Genomic DNA, 16,697 nt, shown 5'->3' on the forward strand with positions numbered 1-16,697 from the left:
GTAGGTAGGTAGGTAGGTAGGTAGGTAGGTAGGTAGGTAGGTTGGTTGGTAGGTAGGTAGGTAGGTAGGTAGGTAGGTAGGTAGGTAGGTAGGTAGGTAGGTAGGTAGGTAGGTAGATAGGTTGGTAGATAGGTTGGTAGGTAGGTTGGTTGGTAGGTTGGTTGGTTGGTTGGTAGGTAGGTAGGTTGGTTGGTTGGTTGATTGGTTGGTTGGTTAATTGGCTGGTTGGTTGGTTGGTTGGTTGTGTGGTTGGTTGGTTGGTTGGTTGGTTAATTGGTTGGTTGATTGGTTGGTTGGTTGTGTGGTTGGTTGGTTGGTTGGTTAATTGGTTGGTTGATTGGTTGGTTGGTTGGTTGTGTGGTTGGTTTGTTGGTTGATTGGTTGGTTGGTTGGTTGTTTAGGTTGGCTGGTTGGTTGGTTGGTTAATTGGCTGGTTGGTTGGTTGGTTGGTTGGTTGGTTAATTGGTTGGTTGATTGGTTGGTTGGTTGTGTGGTTGGTTGGTTGGTTGGTTAATTGGTTGGTTGATTGGTTGGTTGGTTGGTTGTGTGGTTGGTTTGTTGGTTGATTGGTTGGTTGGTTGGTTGTTTAGGTTGGCTGGTTGGTTTGTAGGTCAGTTGTTTGGTTGTTTGTTAGCAGGTAGGTAGACAGGTTGGTAGGTACTTTGATTGGTTGGTTGGTTGTTGGCAGGCAGGTGGGTAGGTTGGTTGGTTTGTTGGTTGTTTTGGTGGTTGGTCAGGTGTTGGGTTAGCTGGTTGGCTGGTTTGTTGTTTCGTTGTTTTGGTGGTCGGTCAGGTGTTGGGTTAGCTGGTTGGCTGGTTTGTTGGTTGGTTGTTTAGGTGGTCGGTCAGTTGTTGGGTTAGCTGGTTGGCTGGTTTGTTGGTTGTTTAGGTGGTCGGTCAGGTGTTGGGTTAGCTGGTTGGCTGGTTTGTTGGTTGTTTAGGTGGTCGGTCAGTTGTTGGGTTAGCTGGTTGGCTGGTTTGTTGGTTGGTTGTTTAGGTGGTCGGTCAGTTGTTGGGTTAGCTGGTTGGCTGGTTTGTTGGTTGGTTGTTTAGGTGGTCGGTCAGGTGTTGGGTTAGCTGGTTGGCTGGTTTGTTGGTTGTTTAGGTTGTCGGTCAGGTGTTGGGTTAGCTGGTTGGCTGGTTTGTTGGTTGTTTAGGTGGTCGGTCAGGTGTTGGGTTAGCTGGTTGGCTGGTTTGTTGGTTGGTTGTTTTGGTGATTGGTCAGTTGATGGATTAGCTGGTTGGCTGGTTTGTTGGTTGTTTTGGTGGTCGGTCGGTTGTTGGGTTAGCTTGTTGGCTGGTTTGTTGGTTGGTTGTTTTGGTGGTCGGTCAGTTGATGGGTTAACTGGTTGGCTGGTTAGGTGACATTTTCCCATACTCAAACAGCACAACATATTCTTGTTATTGTGTATTAATTGATCTATAGTTTGTCAAGCCCCAACAATACACTCACTTACGTTCTCCTGCTGCATATTGACTAGACAGAGAGCTCCACTATTGAAAACTCTACAGCTTGAACTGCATTCCTGGGACTCTCAGACTTTGGAACATACTGGACACTCAATGTGGCGTGAAAGTTTGAATTAATAGTGGGAAAACAGGTGGTTTTGGAGAAATCCTTTGTTTCCTACCCGTTTTTAACTTGGCTTCCTCCCCACAAAGGCAGATTAGGTTTACATATTTGTCAAACTGACCTAGCTTAAAGGTTTCAGCTAAATCATACATTTTTCAGTGATTACAACAACCTAAATGATGTTAATTAGTCAGAATTAGAGTCTGTGCATTTCATCAAAGAATAAGCAAAGACAGTTAAACTTGGGTCAGTTTTGGGAATCACTTTCTTCCTAATTGGATGTGTACTAACTTTAGACTTAACGTGATAACTTTGCAAAATGAACCTTGTCAGTGCAACCAAATGTCCTGAATCCACATGCAGATTTCATAGAAAATATCCTCAAATGTTTGCAGTTTTTAGCCTTGGTGATTGGCTGTTAAGACTAGATTAATACAGGAAACATAGATTATAACAGTTTGTGTTGATACCTTTGTTTTGATATATGCAAACCAGGAGAGGGTTATACCAAGCCAGTGTTGTCATATAGATACTATAGGTGGGTGAGCAAAGCATTAACATAGCCTGCTTTGCATATAAGCAGTGAGCACTGAGTCTCTAACTCTAATCTCCACACTACTATAGAACCAAAGGGACCTTCACCGTCTCCATGAGTATTAGAGAAGCATCTGCTGCAGGATGTTCAAATAAACATAAAATAAACTTTAAGCGACCTTTACTTTGAGCCCAAAGTTTATCTAGTAAACATACATGTGGAGAAAGTATGTAAGCTCCCATTGGAAAAGCACAACAAGGAAGAGGATTTTTCAAAAGTCAAAAGGTTACAGCATGAGCACATAATGAGAGCGAATAATTTCTATTTAAGGTCCTCTTTCATCCCACGGTGTTGTTGCCTGGAGAGAGAGAAAAAGAGAGAGAGAGAGAACATGCCAAGAGCTAAAAGGTCCAGTGTGGGAGGGAGCCGAGTTATAATGGAGCCTTCTCTGTTGCCTAATGATGCTTTGTAGCGCAGAAAAAGTCAAATGTAAAATCAGTGGTCGGCTCTTAATTGGCTATCCGCAGGGATGTGCCGAGGGATATTAGGTATCATAAAGTAGTGCCTCGTGATTGATGAGTATTCTGCTTCGGTTTCATGTCAACATTTGTTACAGATTGTTTGCCTCTGGCTTCTTTGGGATGAAAATATCCACTGGATCAGGAAGTAGGTGGATAAATTTGTCAATCTGAAGGTGGATATTTCAGCTATTAAATGAGAAAGGGGCAAAAGCATTAATATTTGACAAATCAAAGGCACTACATGGGTATGTTTAGGGTCTTTTCCTTCTATTATTTAGGCGGGGAAACCAATGTGCATTTAAATTTAGCCAATCTTTTCTTTTCTAATGATTCTGGGGTGTCAGACTTGGATGTGGCAGGAAAATATATGCACTTAACCCCAATTTGCTCACACAGTCGCGTCAATGAAGTGTGAATATGCAAGGATTGGGATTAATTAGTACTGATGGCTACTTTAAATAGCATTTGTCAGTATGTCAATGTGGTGTAAATGGGGTAATATAACTAGCAGTGTAAAAAAGGGTGACAAGAGAAACAGTAAAAAAGCACCATTTACTACCCAAATCTGTTTACTATTTGTCTTTAAGTGGTTCAAATGGACTCTATCACTGGTAAATACACAGTAGATTCAATATTTAACCAATTGAATATCTAAACAGTTATGTTTTTGACCAGTTATTACAGATGCAACAATACCTAGTTAATCAGTTCAACAGCAGAGGGCCTCATACACCACTATCTTAAGGTTTTTCTTAATTTCGTTCTAAAGAAAGTTCCAACCAACCTCAGATTCATGCCATGGTCTTAAACGATTCACATGTGCTCATTTTGTGAAAGCTCATGCACGTTTTTCCCTATATGAATAGAAAAAAAACACCCTTTTATGGTCATATAAAGGCACGAGACTGCAAGGCAGTATGTAAACACAGCAGGAAGAAAGGAGTAAGACATCAGTGATATCCAAAAGAAATACTTGTGCTGGTTGAAAGCAGATGTAGTGCTGCCACTAAATGCACCAAAAAATATCATTTCAATTGAATATTTAGCATCTCGAGTGGATATTAGATATATGCTACAAACATATAAATCAAAAGACATTACTCATTAATGTAATGCTGCATTCAGAAATGATGCAATCACTGGAACTCTAAGAGACATCACTTTTTTTCCCTCCGTCAACATGTCTTTTAAAATGACAAAATAAGAATTTCTTTGGCTTATGAAATATGTAAATAAAAAATCTTTGATACTGTGAGACCTCAGTTAAAACTAGGGCTGTGAACAGCACTGAAGAGCCCCCACACCCCAGCGCAAGTCAGGGTGTGTTGGAAATTCTAGTCAAATTAAATCAGAAATAATGAGCGTGTGGCACTTTGTATATGATGTAATACTGGCTGTCAACACTAGGTGTCAGTATGACAAAGCAAAATGGTAATCTGCAGGTGTGATCTGGCCAAGACTGATTATTTATCTTTTGAAATTAAAAGAAGATGGGACGGGTGCACAGATGGCCTAGCGGTTTAAGGCACACCTCATGTACTGGTAGCTCAGGTTCGAATCCACCCTACAGCCTTTTGCCACATGTCTCTACCCACTTTTATCCTGTTTCCAACTCTATCCACTGTCATCCTCCTCTGTCAAAATAATGGCTCGAAAAGCCCAAAAATAAATCTTAAAAAAAGCTAAAAGAAGATGGGACTTTCTATGTTAGAGGTGTTGCTGGCTTTGTCCAATAGGTGGCGCTATAGAAAAACAATTAAGAACTAATGTGGGGTAGATACTTATCATACCTGTGACATTTGAAGGCAACAGAGCTTTTTAGGTTAAGCACAATAATAGGAATGAACCCATTTGTGTAAATGCCCTTTTGCCATTAGGGGGCGCTATGATGAGATCTTTGTATTTAGGTCTTTTTGTATGTTCAGTGTCATTCTGTTGTGTTGCCAGATAAGGACAAAGGATGATGCATTCAACTGTTTTAACAGATTAAAGTCATTTGGCATTTTCAAAAATGCCTTATTTTGAAAAGGAGATGAAGCTGGTGGACTTCCTGTTTGGATTTGAGCATGGGTCCAAGAGGCTTTTTTGTTGGTCTGATGATGAACCATATGGTGACCAAAAATCATAAACCTAGGTTGAAGGGTTTGGGGATGCTGAATGATTAACGTTGGTTTTGAGGTAAAAAAAAAAAAAAAAAATCAAAATTCAAAGAAGGAAATTTCCAATTGTCAGAAGGGGGCGCTGTGACAATGTAATGATATTGCATGAATGTATTCAGTATCACTGTGCGATCATTCCTGTGAAGTCTGATGATGATTGATGTTAGCACTACAGAGTTATGTTTTATTATTTGACCTGGAATGAAGCAAAAAAGTGGAAAAAATGTTTTCCAACTTTGTCGCCTAGTCATGGATCCACCCTGTGGCAACAAAATCAAGTTTTTGGTAAATTTAGATCTCCAAATTGTTGAGAATGAGCAAAAAAAAAAATGGAATTAACCGGATGAAAACCCTCATGGGAGTACAAACAACTGTGAAATTCGTGAATCGATGGAAAAATGCCAAAACAAAAATGGTATTTTCTGGCCTTCTTGGGACATTTTAGGCATGTTGAGGCCTCCAAACAAGCCAAAAAAGGCCCAAATACTATTATCTTAGAATGCCTACAGTTTCAATAGGGTCCTCGCTCCAAGGTCAGTGCTTAGGCTCTGAAAGTGTAGATATCTAACAAGATTATAAAAGCTCTAAAAACGATAAAAATGCAGAGAAATGTATTTAAAACAAAAGTGGTGTACCTCAGGGCTCCTTTCTGGTGCCCCTGCTTCTCCTTTATCTCCTGTCCCTATGATGAATCAAAACCTGATCCCCATGTCCAGTAACTGAAGGGTAATCTCTTTTCTGTGATTATATAAAGCTGCGTTCAGCTTGCATGCATCATTGAAGGGCATTCGCATCATTAAGGCCAATTAATTTCTGTGTGTTTGTGCAGCTGCAGGCAGCTCAGGCGGATCCCGGTCAGGACATCCTGAGGAGCCTGAGGCCGAGCCGGTGTCAGTGAAAGAGCGTCTGGCGATGTACCAGGCGGCCGTGTCCAAGAAGGAAACCAGCAGCTCCTCGGCTGCTGCGGTAAGTCGATACTTCCACATGGATGTAAGGGGAGACGGCAGGGAGGATATGTGGGTGGTCAGGGAGACGACAGACAGACTAAGAAAGCTTTTAAATAAACAGCTAAGTCATGATAGGATGCTTTTAGAATTTTATGAACAGATTTCTCTTATTTTCTTTGCCCTGCTGTCACTGAAGACTGTCCTGTTTGTAGGTTTCCTTGTTGTACAGGGACCTCAGGGATGGGTGCCACAAGGCTCTGCCGGGCTGGTAGCAGTATTTGTCAAAGTGTCACACAGCTCAGTGCTGGACAGAGACCTCTAGAGTAAATACAAGTCTGAGGGAATCTACAATATTAGGCTTTAGCTCCATTTTTAAACATTAAATTCAGCAAAAAGACACCAGACATGTTCATATCTGAGACTTTAACCAGTTTAACCAGCTTTCAAACATTTTAGCCCACACTGTAAGCAAAAAATGCCCTAACCAAACCGTTGTATGTTTGTGGCGATTCTCTTGTAATTAGGTGGTATTTTACCCTTACCCTTACCCTCACCCTAACCCTTGTAATATCATGCCAATTCTCTTATAATTAGGTGGCATTTTACCCTAACTCTAGCCCTCAAAATATTGTGGCAATTCTCTTGTAATTAGGTGGTATATTACCCATTAACTTAACCCTCGTAAAATTGTGGCCATTTCTTTGATAATTAGGTGGTATTTTATCCTAACCCTAAACCTTGTAATATAATAGCAATTCTCTGGTAATTAGGTGGTATTTTACCCATTAACTTAACCCTCGTAATCTTGTGGCCATTACTCTGGTAATTAGGGGGTATTTTGCCAATGAATTTCAGAAGTAAGGTGATAATTTTCTATATAAGTTGCTTGATAATTGAGGGGTAATTTATTTATGTTGGCCTACTAACTTTAAGTGAGTAATTACGGAACAATTTTCAAGTAAATTTTAGGGTTAGGGATAGGCTAAAATACCACCTTAGTGCCAATGAATTGCGGCAATATTACAAGGACTTCCTTGATAATAATACATTATTAGGTAAATATATCTTCCATATTTCTGAGTTCATACTTGGTAAAATGCCAACTTATTATGAGGTATTGATTATGAGGGCTCACTAAAATAAAATGTTACCAAAGTGTGTTAAGGTTTATTTTGTTTGGATTCTATCTGGTTAACTTTATGTTTATTTTAAAAGCAGTGTATCATGTTGTCCTTGTAGGCGCTGGGAGGGCGTTGCTCAGCTTATCTTAGATATGAATGGTTGGCTCAAAGGAAATATCACTTGGAACCACTGACCTAACCCCCAGTCAAAATCTTGAAAAAAAGATTGACCCAATGATGTGTTCTCAGCATCTTTTCGATTGTTTCTGATGTTTTGACCATGTCTCAGAGAGCTATAACTTAAATCCTGCATAAATATATTTAATAAAATGTCCTGTGTGAGTTCAGTGAGTTGTTTTTGGCACGATGAAAGGGGACATGTTTGAAGAGATGGTTGCAGTTCAGTCTATTAGAGAATTAAATATGCAGTGTACATACCAACGCACTAGCTTGGAGGTGCATACTGCTCTTAAAGGGAATCAGAGAAGACTCTGGTGATTCCAGTTTGCAGAATGCTACAAAATAAAGGCTCTCATAACTGAGAGGAGATTTGAATGCAAAAGTATTACTGTGTAGAATTTCTTTGTTGATTAAATAGAACTTTTCATATCCAGTTAAATAGAAAACCTTCATAAATCGAACCTTGAAAGCAGAATCTACCTGATTTTTCTGTGTCAAAGTCAGAGCCATAGCTCGTAATTATTGACATTGTTCAGTCCAAATGGGCCCCTGTATCCACTGGCAACCAAAGCCAAGGATAGCTCCACACACAGACTTCTACGCACACGTTTTGTTACAAAGTGGAGGACAGAAAAAGCACCAATAACCATGTGAGAAAAATTTGAACAGCCTCTGCAGTGAGATAAAGAAACATCTTTTTTTGTTGCAGATGAACCCACACAGGCGGCACATCAGCAGGCTTTCACACATTATAACTCCTTTGATTAGACACAAAAAAACACATTTCTGAATATCCTCAAGTCATTAGTCATTGCCAAGGACCAAAAAGCTTCAGTGGCTTTGAAGAGCCTGCTTGCACTTTATAAACCCAATAATTCAGCTGTGTGCACAGCAAGTCATCCAAGGCCATTAGAGAGAGGTGTGTGAAATACAGCCTCCGATCCTGAGCTGTAGCCCACAAATACAGTACATAACTCAGCATAAACATCACGTAGCAGCGTTTGTAGTGTGTTTGAGAGTGATAGAGGAGTTTCTAAAGGCCTGCGGGTATTTCTCTTAATAAAAGAAGCAGTTTTAGGCTTTCAAACATCATAAGGAGCCGGTGCAGGTGCTGGAAAACAACATGAACAAGTCTGTCAAGTCGTATTTTACAAATTCAGCGTAAAAGCAAAGCAGTGATATTAAAAAAAGGAAGTTAGAGCTGAAGATTGATTACAACACAAGTGAAGTGACAGACGCAGGCAGAGCTGGAAGGAAGTAAAACCTCAGACTGTCTGAAGATGTAAATGAAGACCTCCTATCAGTAGAGGAATTTATTCTTTATCATAAATTTACAACTTTAACCTTCTAATATTACAAACCTTCCTTCTTAGAATTGTTTTCATATTCTTGTATTTTCACATTTTTCCCACTTATGGGTAGTGACTCTAAATTGCCCATAGGTGTGAGTGTAAGCGTGCCTGGTAGTCTGTCTCTATAGATCAAAAATGCAATTTGAAGACTTTTTGTTGTATTTTGTGCCCTAATCAATTAAAAAGCCACAATTTAAGGCATGTTTTGTTTCTCTCAGATGATGAAAGAATGTCAGGGAAGAGCTCTGTGTCTTCTGACTGCATGTTAATCTCACTGGCCATTAGATTTTGGCTCCCAATAACCGTTTAACAGTAGGATTTTCATATTTCCAGCATTAAATCCCTAATGACCAAATTTTTCCCACTGACTGCAATTTGTTTTTATGGTATGTTTCCCCCAAAAAGGGGCAGGGCTTGGCGAAGTTACTTATTTTGATAATCTTTTCTTTTCCTGACTTTATTCCTTTAGATTTACGCATTTTTCTTTTATGACATTATTCTTGTAAATTTAATTCTTCAATAATGTGAACTACAACTTTATTTTCTTGACTTTATTCCTTTAAATTTACCATTTTGATCTAATGATGATAGGACTTTCTGCTCTTGACTTTGTTTTTTTAATTTCACGAGTATATTCTTGTAAATGTAGGACTTTTCCCCCATTCATTCACCACTTTAATCTTTTGATAATATTACTGCCTTCATATAATTTTATTTTTGTAATTTTATGACTTTTTTTCTCATGAATTACCACTTTAATCTTGTGATAAAATGACTTACTTCTTATTGTTGTAATTTTAAGACTTCCACAGGTCAAACTCAGTCACAGCAGCAGCTGGATTCTGAATTTAGATCTAACTCTTAATAAAGTCAAAACTTAAAATATGAATAAAAATTTAAAATTGTAAAAAAGATAAGTCAAAATCAAAAGTTTAAGTCATAAATGTGAGCTGCAAAATTTAAAATATGAAATGAAAACACATTAATTTCCTTTCCACATCCTGATGTACTTTTTTAAAAATTATTATTATTTACAATGAAACAAGGTTGAATTTATGTTTTTACACTAGAGGAAATCTGCAGACTTTATACCAAAAATTACCACTTTAATTTTGTGATAATATGATTTTATTCTTCTGAAATTATTCTTATAGATTATTATTCTTGTAGATTTTTGAGTTAATTCTTCTTTATTTTTGTACATTTCCAACTTCATTCTTATACATTTGAGGATGTACAGTGCCGTGAAGAAGTATTTGCCCCCTCTCTGATTCCTGATGTTTTTGCATTTTTATCACACTTAAATGTTTTGGATCATCAAACCAACTTTTATTGTTCACAAAGACAACCCAATAAATCGAAAATGCAGTGTCTGAATAATTATTTAATTTTTTAAGGGGGTAAAAAATCCAAACCTGTCTGGCCCTGTGTGAAAAAGAAATTGCCCCTCTTGTTAAATCAAGAGTTAACTGCGATTAACCACAGTTCTTGGAAAGCTGAGTTCAGTTCCACTGGCCACACCCACGCCTGATTAGCACCAGATTTGTTGAATGAAGAAATCACTTACATAGAAGCTGTCGGACAAAGTGAAGTAGGCTACAAGATCTTAGAAAGAAACGCATCATGCCACCATCCAAAGAAATTCAAGAACAAATGAACAGGCAACGTGATTAAAATCTATCAGTCTGGAAAAAGTAAAAAAGCCATTTCCAAGGCTTTGGGACTTGAGCGAAGCACAGTCAGAGCCATTATCCACAAATGGAGAAAACTGGGAACAGTGGTGAATCTTCCCAGGAGTGGTCGGCCAACCTCCAAGAGTGCAACGACAACTCATCCAGGAGGTCACAAAAGAACCCAGGACCACATCTAAAGAACTGCAGGCCTCACTGGCCTCAGTTAAGGTCAGAGTTCATGACTCAAACATAAGAAAGACACTGGGCAAAAATTGCATCATGGGAGAGTTCGAAGGCCAAAACCACTGCTGACAAAAAAAAAGAACACAGAGGCTCGTCTCACGTTTGACTAAAAACATCCTGTTGATCCCCAAAACTTTTGGAGAAATATTCTGTGGACTGACGAGATAGAAGTTGAACTTTTTGGAAGGTGTGCGGCCCATTACATCTGGAGTAAATATAAGACAACATTTAATAAAAAGAACATCATGCCAACAGTCAAACATGGTGGTGTCAGTGTGATGCTGCTTCAGGACCTGGACCACTCGCTGTGATTGATGGAACAATGAATTCTGCTGGCTACCAGAAGATCCTGAAGGCCAACGTCCGACCATCAGTTCATGCCCTCAAGCTCAAACGCTCTTGGGTTATGCAACAGGACAACCACCCAAAAAATCCAGTCCACCTCTGAATGGCTCGAAAAAAAAAAACAAAATTACAGTTTACAGTGGCCCAGTCGAAGTCCGGACTTAAATCCAACTGAGATGCTGTGGTGTGACCTTAAGCGGGCAGTTCATGCTGGAAAACACGCCAATATGGTTGAGTTAAAGCAATTCTGTGAAGAAGAGTGGGCCGAAATTCCTTCACAGCGATGCATTATCGTAAATGCTTGATTACAGTTACTGCTGCCAAGGGTGGCACAACCAGTTATTAGGTTCAGAGGGCAAATACTTTTTCACAGAGGGCCAGATAGGTTTGAAAAATATGCACAAAACTCAAGAATCAGGAAGAGGGCGAATACTTTTTCATGGCACTGTATGATCTAATGATACTAATCTTTACTTTTTTGACATAATTCTTGTAAATGTATGACCTTTTTACTTCTTAAACCCTGTCACTCTACATCTCTTTTTTCATATAAATTTATCACAGTCAGTCTCACAGATCAGTGACTTCCTCTCTTGCATGATTATTTTTTTCAAGGAGTGCTTTCCAAACTTGTTCATTGGTGCCTGTTGTACTCATAAAGTGTTTTATTTCAGTCTTTATTTAACCTCAGACAAGGCCACAATAATTCTGAAAGGGTTCTGAAAAATCAGGATATTTTGGCCACAAGCTCGACTGTTTTTCTGTAAGGACTCTGAGTGTCATCTGCCATCCAAACCATCAGGGGTCAAAGGTTAGAGTGTCGTATTATCAGATATTTCAGGCCATGTAAAGACAGGAAAGTTTCATTCTGATGTAAACAACTGGAAATCAAAAGTGAATCAAACTGTAAAATGTGCCAAAAATCTTGGGACGTGCTGTTAAAGCAGGCCACAGTCATCCAGTGTCAGAGTAACTGCTGGTACTCCCTTGCGTGCAGCCTTACTTGATATTCCCATTATGTTCTATTCAGAGTATATTACCTGTTAGCTGGTCACAGCCCTGCATGCTAACAAGCCACTCGAGGCCGAGTCTCACAGCCGTCTGAGATCAGATGAGATTTGATGTTAACACAACACAGAGTGCTCCTGTAGCCGCTCTAACAGCACGGTAGAGCACCGCTTCAATATTTCATAAACAGCTTTAACACAGTAATACGTAAAGTAACAACAGCGCTGTTCATCTTTAACCAACAGCCTGATGAGAGCCGTACGTCAGCTTCAACAGTGATGGCGTGGCGCTGCGGCCGCCTTGTATGGTGCCTCCTGACAGCTGAATGTGGATGTGTGAGGGTGTGGGGGGAGGTAAACGGGGGGGCACAGAATGGGGGAGGCTAACTGCCGGAGGGAATCAGCACAGGAATCTTGTTTTTCCCTCAATACCTTTGCAGCTGCTGTCTGCATGTTCACGCACAAGTGACAAGGTGTTAAAGATAGCAGTCCAGTACGGCTGGGTCAGAGCTGCAGATACTGTTTAGACAAGATAAACAGACAACATTTACTGACACTAGTCTGGTTTCAGGATCAGAACGTCATAACTGAGCTCACTGCACTCTAAAATAAACCAGCTAACAGCTATCCTAGCTAAATATTACTGTTTCCGCCAAAGACGTTGACTTTTTTCATGTTTAAACCAGACACATCAGCCAATTATTCAGCTGACTGTCTTTATTTGAGTCCAGAAAACATCCATAAAATATCCTGCATAGTTAAAATAACAACTTCCTTTAAATAATCAAACATTTGGAAATACACTTGCTTGCATTTTTCTAGTTAATGGACAGAATTAAAGCAACTCTTCTCTTTGTAAACCCTTTAGAAACAGTTAGCTTAGCTCAGTTTGAAGGTTTATAGGTTTTAATACTCACCTATGCAAAATGCCCTGTCATCTTTTCATCTACGCTCAACACTGTTTGAGGTTTAACGACAGTTAGCATGTTATTTTTAGCATCTTTAACAAACACTGGGTTAAAAAATGCTTTTTAGTGATTGGTTAAATTAAGTGAAAATGTTGTATCTGCCACAATATTCTGGTAAGTTTGGCCATAAACGAGCTAAGTGTGGATTTTACCCCCTAATTTAAGACAAACTGACTGCTAAGAAGCATCCCCACAGCATGATGCTGCCACCACCATTCTTAACAGTGGGAATGGTGTGTTTGTGGTGCTCCATTTTGGTTCTAATCAGACCAAAGAACTTTCTTCCACTTGACCATGGAGTCCCCCACATGCCTTTTGATGAACTCAAGTCCAGATTTAATGAGTTTTCTTCAAAAGTGGATTTTTCTTTGCTTCTCTCCCAAAAAGCCAGATGGGTAAAATATCCGGGGCTAAGCCCAAACGAAGGAGCAATAACATATGTGCAGTAACAAGAAAATATGAACCTCCAAGAGGTTGTTGTTGTAAGCATGGAGTGTCCAAACCTTTTACACTGAGGGCCACATACAGAAATATATAAGAACGTGGGGCCACTTTTATATTCCTCTCCTTGAGGGTATGACGAATCCAGTACACATGCTTAGTGATTGAGTACACCTAAATGACTTATTAATGGATGACAAGGCAAATAGACAGTTATTTTCAGGATTTGCTGGAGCCAGTCAGATTTCAGGGGCCCCTGTTTGGCTCTTTCTACCACTGGCTCCGCCTCTGAAATGCCATTGGTGCTACTATTTGCTGCAATAATCTATCAAGACATTATTAATCAATATATCTTCCTGTCAGAATGTTTGTTTACAGAATTAACATTGTAGGACTTTCCAGTGCTGAAACTAAAAAGTACAATACAGTTAAGCACAAGCTTCATCGTCTCACATGCGCCATATTTCATTTTCAACAATTTTTGCCGATACCAATATGCCGATATTTACAGATTCATTTTAGCTGATATGATACTTGAATGTGCTTTTCAGACAAGAAATTTCAGTCCTTTTGGACACACTTTAAGATTTAAGGATGACCAAGGAAACAAACTTTAGTCCTTAAAAAAGACTTTAAAGTTTAAAGAATGAAAATAAATAAAGAAAATGACCTCAACTGACATAGGTCTGTTGGTTCAGCCTAAAACTTCACTAATTTATCAGAACACATGGACAGAATTTACAGTTGATATGCTGAAATACACAGGCAAAATATCTGATGTAAATACCAACAGAAATGTTGATATCTGCCGATAATGATACCAGACCGATAATATCATGCATCCCTAATTATATTGCATATGTAGGGTAGCAAAATTTGTTGTAATTGAAACAATTCATGTTCCACAAAAAGCACACAAAATGAATACACATAGATTTATTCGCAAAAATGCTCCCAACCACCATATTCCTTCCATTTCTTAGTGATGGGTTTAAGTGAACTCTGAGGGATGTTCAGTGCCTTGGAAATGTTTTTGTATCCATCCCCTGACTTATACTTTTCAATGAGCTTTTCTTTGAGTTGCTTTGAGTGTTTTTTGTCTTCATGGTGTAATGGTAGCCATGGATATTGATCAACCAGTGGCTGGACCTTCCAGACCGGGCGTCTTTATACTACAATCACTTGAGACATATTAACAAAGTAGTTGACGTATTCTTGTGAATTGTGAGACTGTTTGTAATATTTTTATGTCAAATAGCCAAATTATATTGACTGTGATTGATTTATGAAATCAATAACAAGGGAAACATCCAAGGGGGGTGAACACTCTTTATTGGAACTGTACACACTGGTCTAGAAATTTGTAAAGGTGGATTGTGTTGAGTTTAGCTGAACCATTGTGGTGAAGAAGAAGCTGAGCTGAAAGGCAAAGCTTTTAATATATTATCTCTTTGGTCTTGAGCTTTGTATAATGACTAAAAGATCTGGAATGAGTTTTCTCCGAAGGGTGTCTGGGCTCATCCTTAGAGGGGGTGAGGAGGTCAGGCATCCATAGAGGACTGCTCCTTGGCATCTTAAGGAGCCAGTTGGGGTGGTTCAGGCATCTGATAAGGATCCCTCCTGGGCGCCTACCCATGAGTAGATCCAGAACTCTCTGGAAGGATTATATATACCCCTTCTGGTCTGGGATGGCCCTCAGATCCCCAAGGAGGAGTTGGGAAATGTCGCTAAGGGGAGGTACGTCTGGGTCAGCTTGCTTAGCCTGCTGCCAGTTTTAGTTATGTTTTTATACTGTAGTTTCATGTTGAGTTATCCTATTTCCCAGCTACAGCCATAATCAAATTGCTTCCAATGCTTTGCTCAGGATACTTTTCACAAACCACCTTAAAAAGAAGTAGAAAAATCAATGTAATAGTATAAAATACCGTCTGGAAAAGCCTGAATTCAAAGCTTTTAGCTGGACTATTGTAATTGTCACATCACTGCCAACAAAGAAGCAGGCAAGACTGAAAGAAAATATTACAAGAATGAAAAAGCGCTGGTTTCTCTGATGCCTGAGCGTGTGTGAGTTAGTCTGAATGACAGCTATTGTTTCCATGTTGTGTCAGTAGAGCTGTTGTACCCTGATGTAGTAACATATCGATAACATGGTGTCGTGCCATAACATGTCCCAGCTCTAACCTCCCCCTGCAATATCTTGCAAATTGCATGGTTCCTCTCATTTGCATTAAAAAGAAAAGGCGACATTTGTGTGGCCAACATGCACCTACACAGCAGCTCTGAAATATAAACTGCAATTTCCAAGTAGCTATACAGCAGCATACGCAGAAGCTTCTGTATAAATGTTTTATAAGGAAAGTAATTGACAATCCCAAAAGGAATTTACTTTATCAAATAGTCGGTGTGTTTCCTGCCCACAATTCATCAGCTGAACGCTGCGTTCTCCATACTAATCAGACTGAAAACCTCCTCCTCTCCTCCACCTCCCCTCTGCAAAGAAAACCAAGCTTTTGTGTTTTTTCAGTCTTAAAGCATAATTCCTTCCGTAGCTCAATAAAAAAAAAGTATGAAAAAGCTTTTTGTTCCATTAAACGGACTAATCTGAAAGCCCAAAATGTCTATTGATGTGTCTCTCTCTCTCTCTCTCTGCTGCAGAATAGATGTGGAAAAGTGAATCAATTTAAATTGGGAAGCTGCCATCTTTGCTGTTTTAGAAATTTCTACCAGACATAAACTCCTAAAATGGCTCAGTTACTTTAAATTATTTTGTTCTTGCTTTACTAAAAGTGTATTGAAAAAATGCTCAGTTATCTTACAAATCTAACCAAATAAGGTCACTTTGGCTGCAGCTTTTTTCACCATTTATGGATTGTTAACTAAATCTGGTCTTTGGAAATAATCTTGTCATCATCACCATATGGATCTGGTAACAATCCTAATAAAGAGAAGGTATGAACCCTAAGTAGGATAGATAGAAACATCATTCATAAATCACATCAGAAATACAGTAAACATGTGTGGGGCCTAATTTAACGGAACCTCTATTTACAGTTCATAATTTCATATCACGAACACAGCATCATGCATCATGAAGGGATGAATCATGATAAAATCAAAAGATGAATCCAGTATCATGATAAAATCAAGGGATGAACCCAGTATCATGTTAAAATCAAGGGATGAACCCAGTATCATGCTAAATTTAAGGGTTGAACCCAGTATCATGCTAAAATCAAGAGATGAACCCAGTATCATGATAAAATTAAGGGTTGAACCCAGTATCATGCTAAAATTAAGGGTTGAACCCAGTATCATGTTAAAATCAAGGGATGAACCCAGTATCATGCTAAAATCAAGGGATGAACCCAGTATCATGCTAAAATCAAGGGATGAACCCAGTACCATGTAAAAATCAAGGGATGAACCTAGTATTGTGTAAGAAATTAAGGGATGAATCCAGTATCATGTAAAATCAAGGGATGAACCCAGTATCATGCTAAAATCAAGGGATGAACCCAGTACCCTGCTAAAATCAAGGGTTGAACCCAGTATCATGCTAAAATCAAAAGATGAACCCAGTATCATGATAAAACAGGGGTTGAACCCAATATCATGATAAAAATCAAGGGATG

At 39.1% G+C, this 16,697-nt stretch overlaps 1 protein-coding gene across 2 annotated transcripts in view; it reads left to right on the top strand.

The window, feature by feature from the left end:
* The window catches only part of xirp2a (xin actin binding repeat containing 2a), a 103,996-nt gene that overhangs the window by 60,419 nt on the left and 26,880 nt on the right, over nucleotides 1–16,697 (top strand). For both annotated transcript variants that reach the window (XM_041781783.1, XM_041781784.1), the window contains one exon: nucleotides 5,618–5,754. In XM_041781783.1, coding sequence (XP_041637717.1) covers nucleotides 5,618–5,754 — 137 coding nt within the window. The remainder of the gene's footprint in view (nucleotides 1–5,617; nucleotides 5,755–16,697) is intronic.

Source organism: Cheilinus undulatus, linkage group 24 (assembly GCF_018320785.1).
Source record: "Cheilinus undulatus linkage group 24, ASM1832078v1, whole genome shotgun sequence".
Taxonomy (NCBI): domain Eukaryota; kingdom Metazoa; phylum Chordata; class Actinopteri; order Labriformes; family Labridae; genus Cheilinus; species Cheilinus undulatus.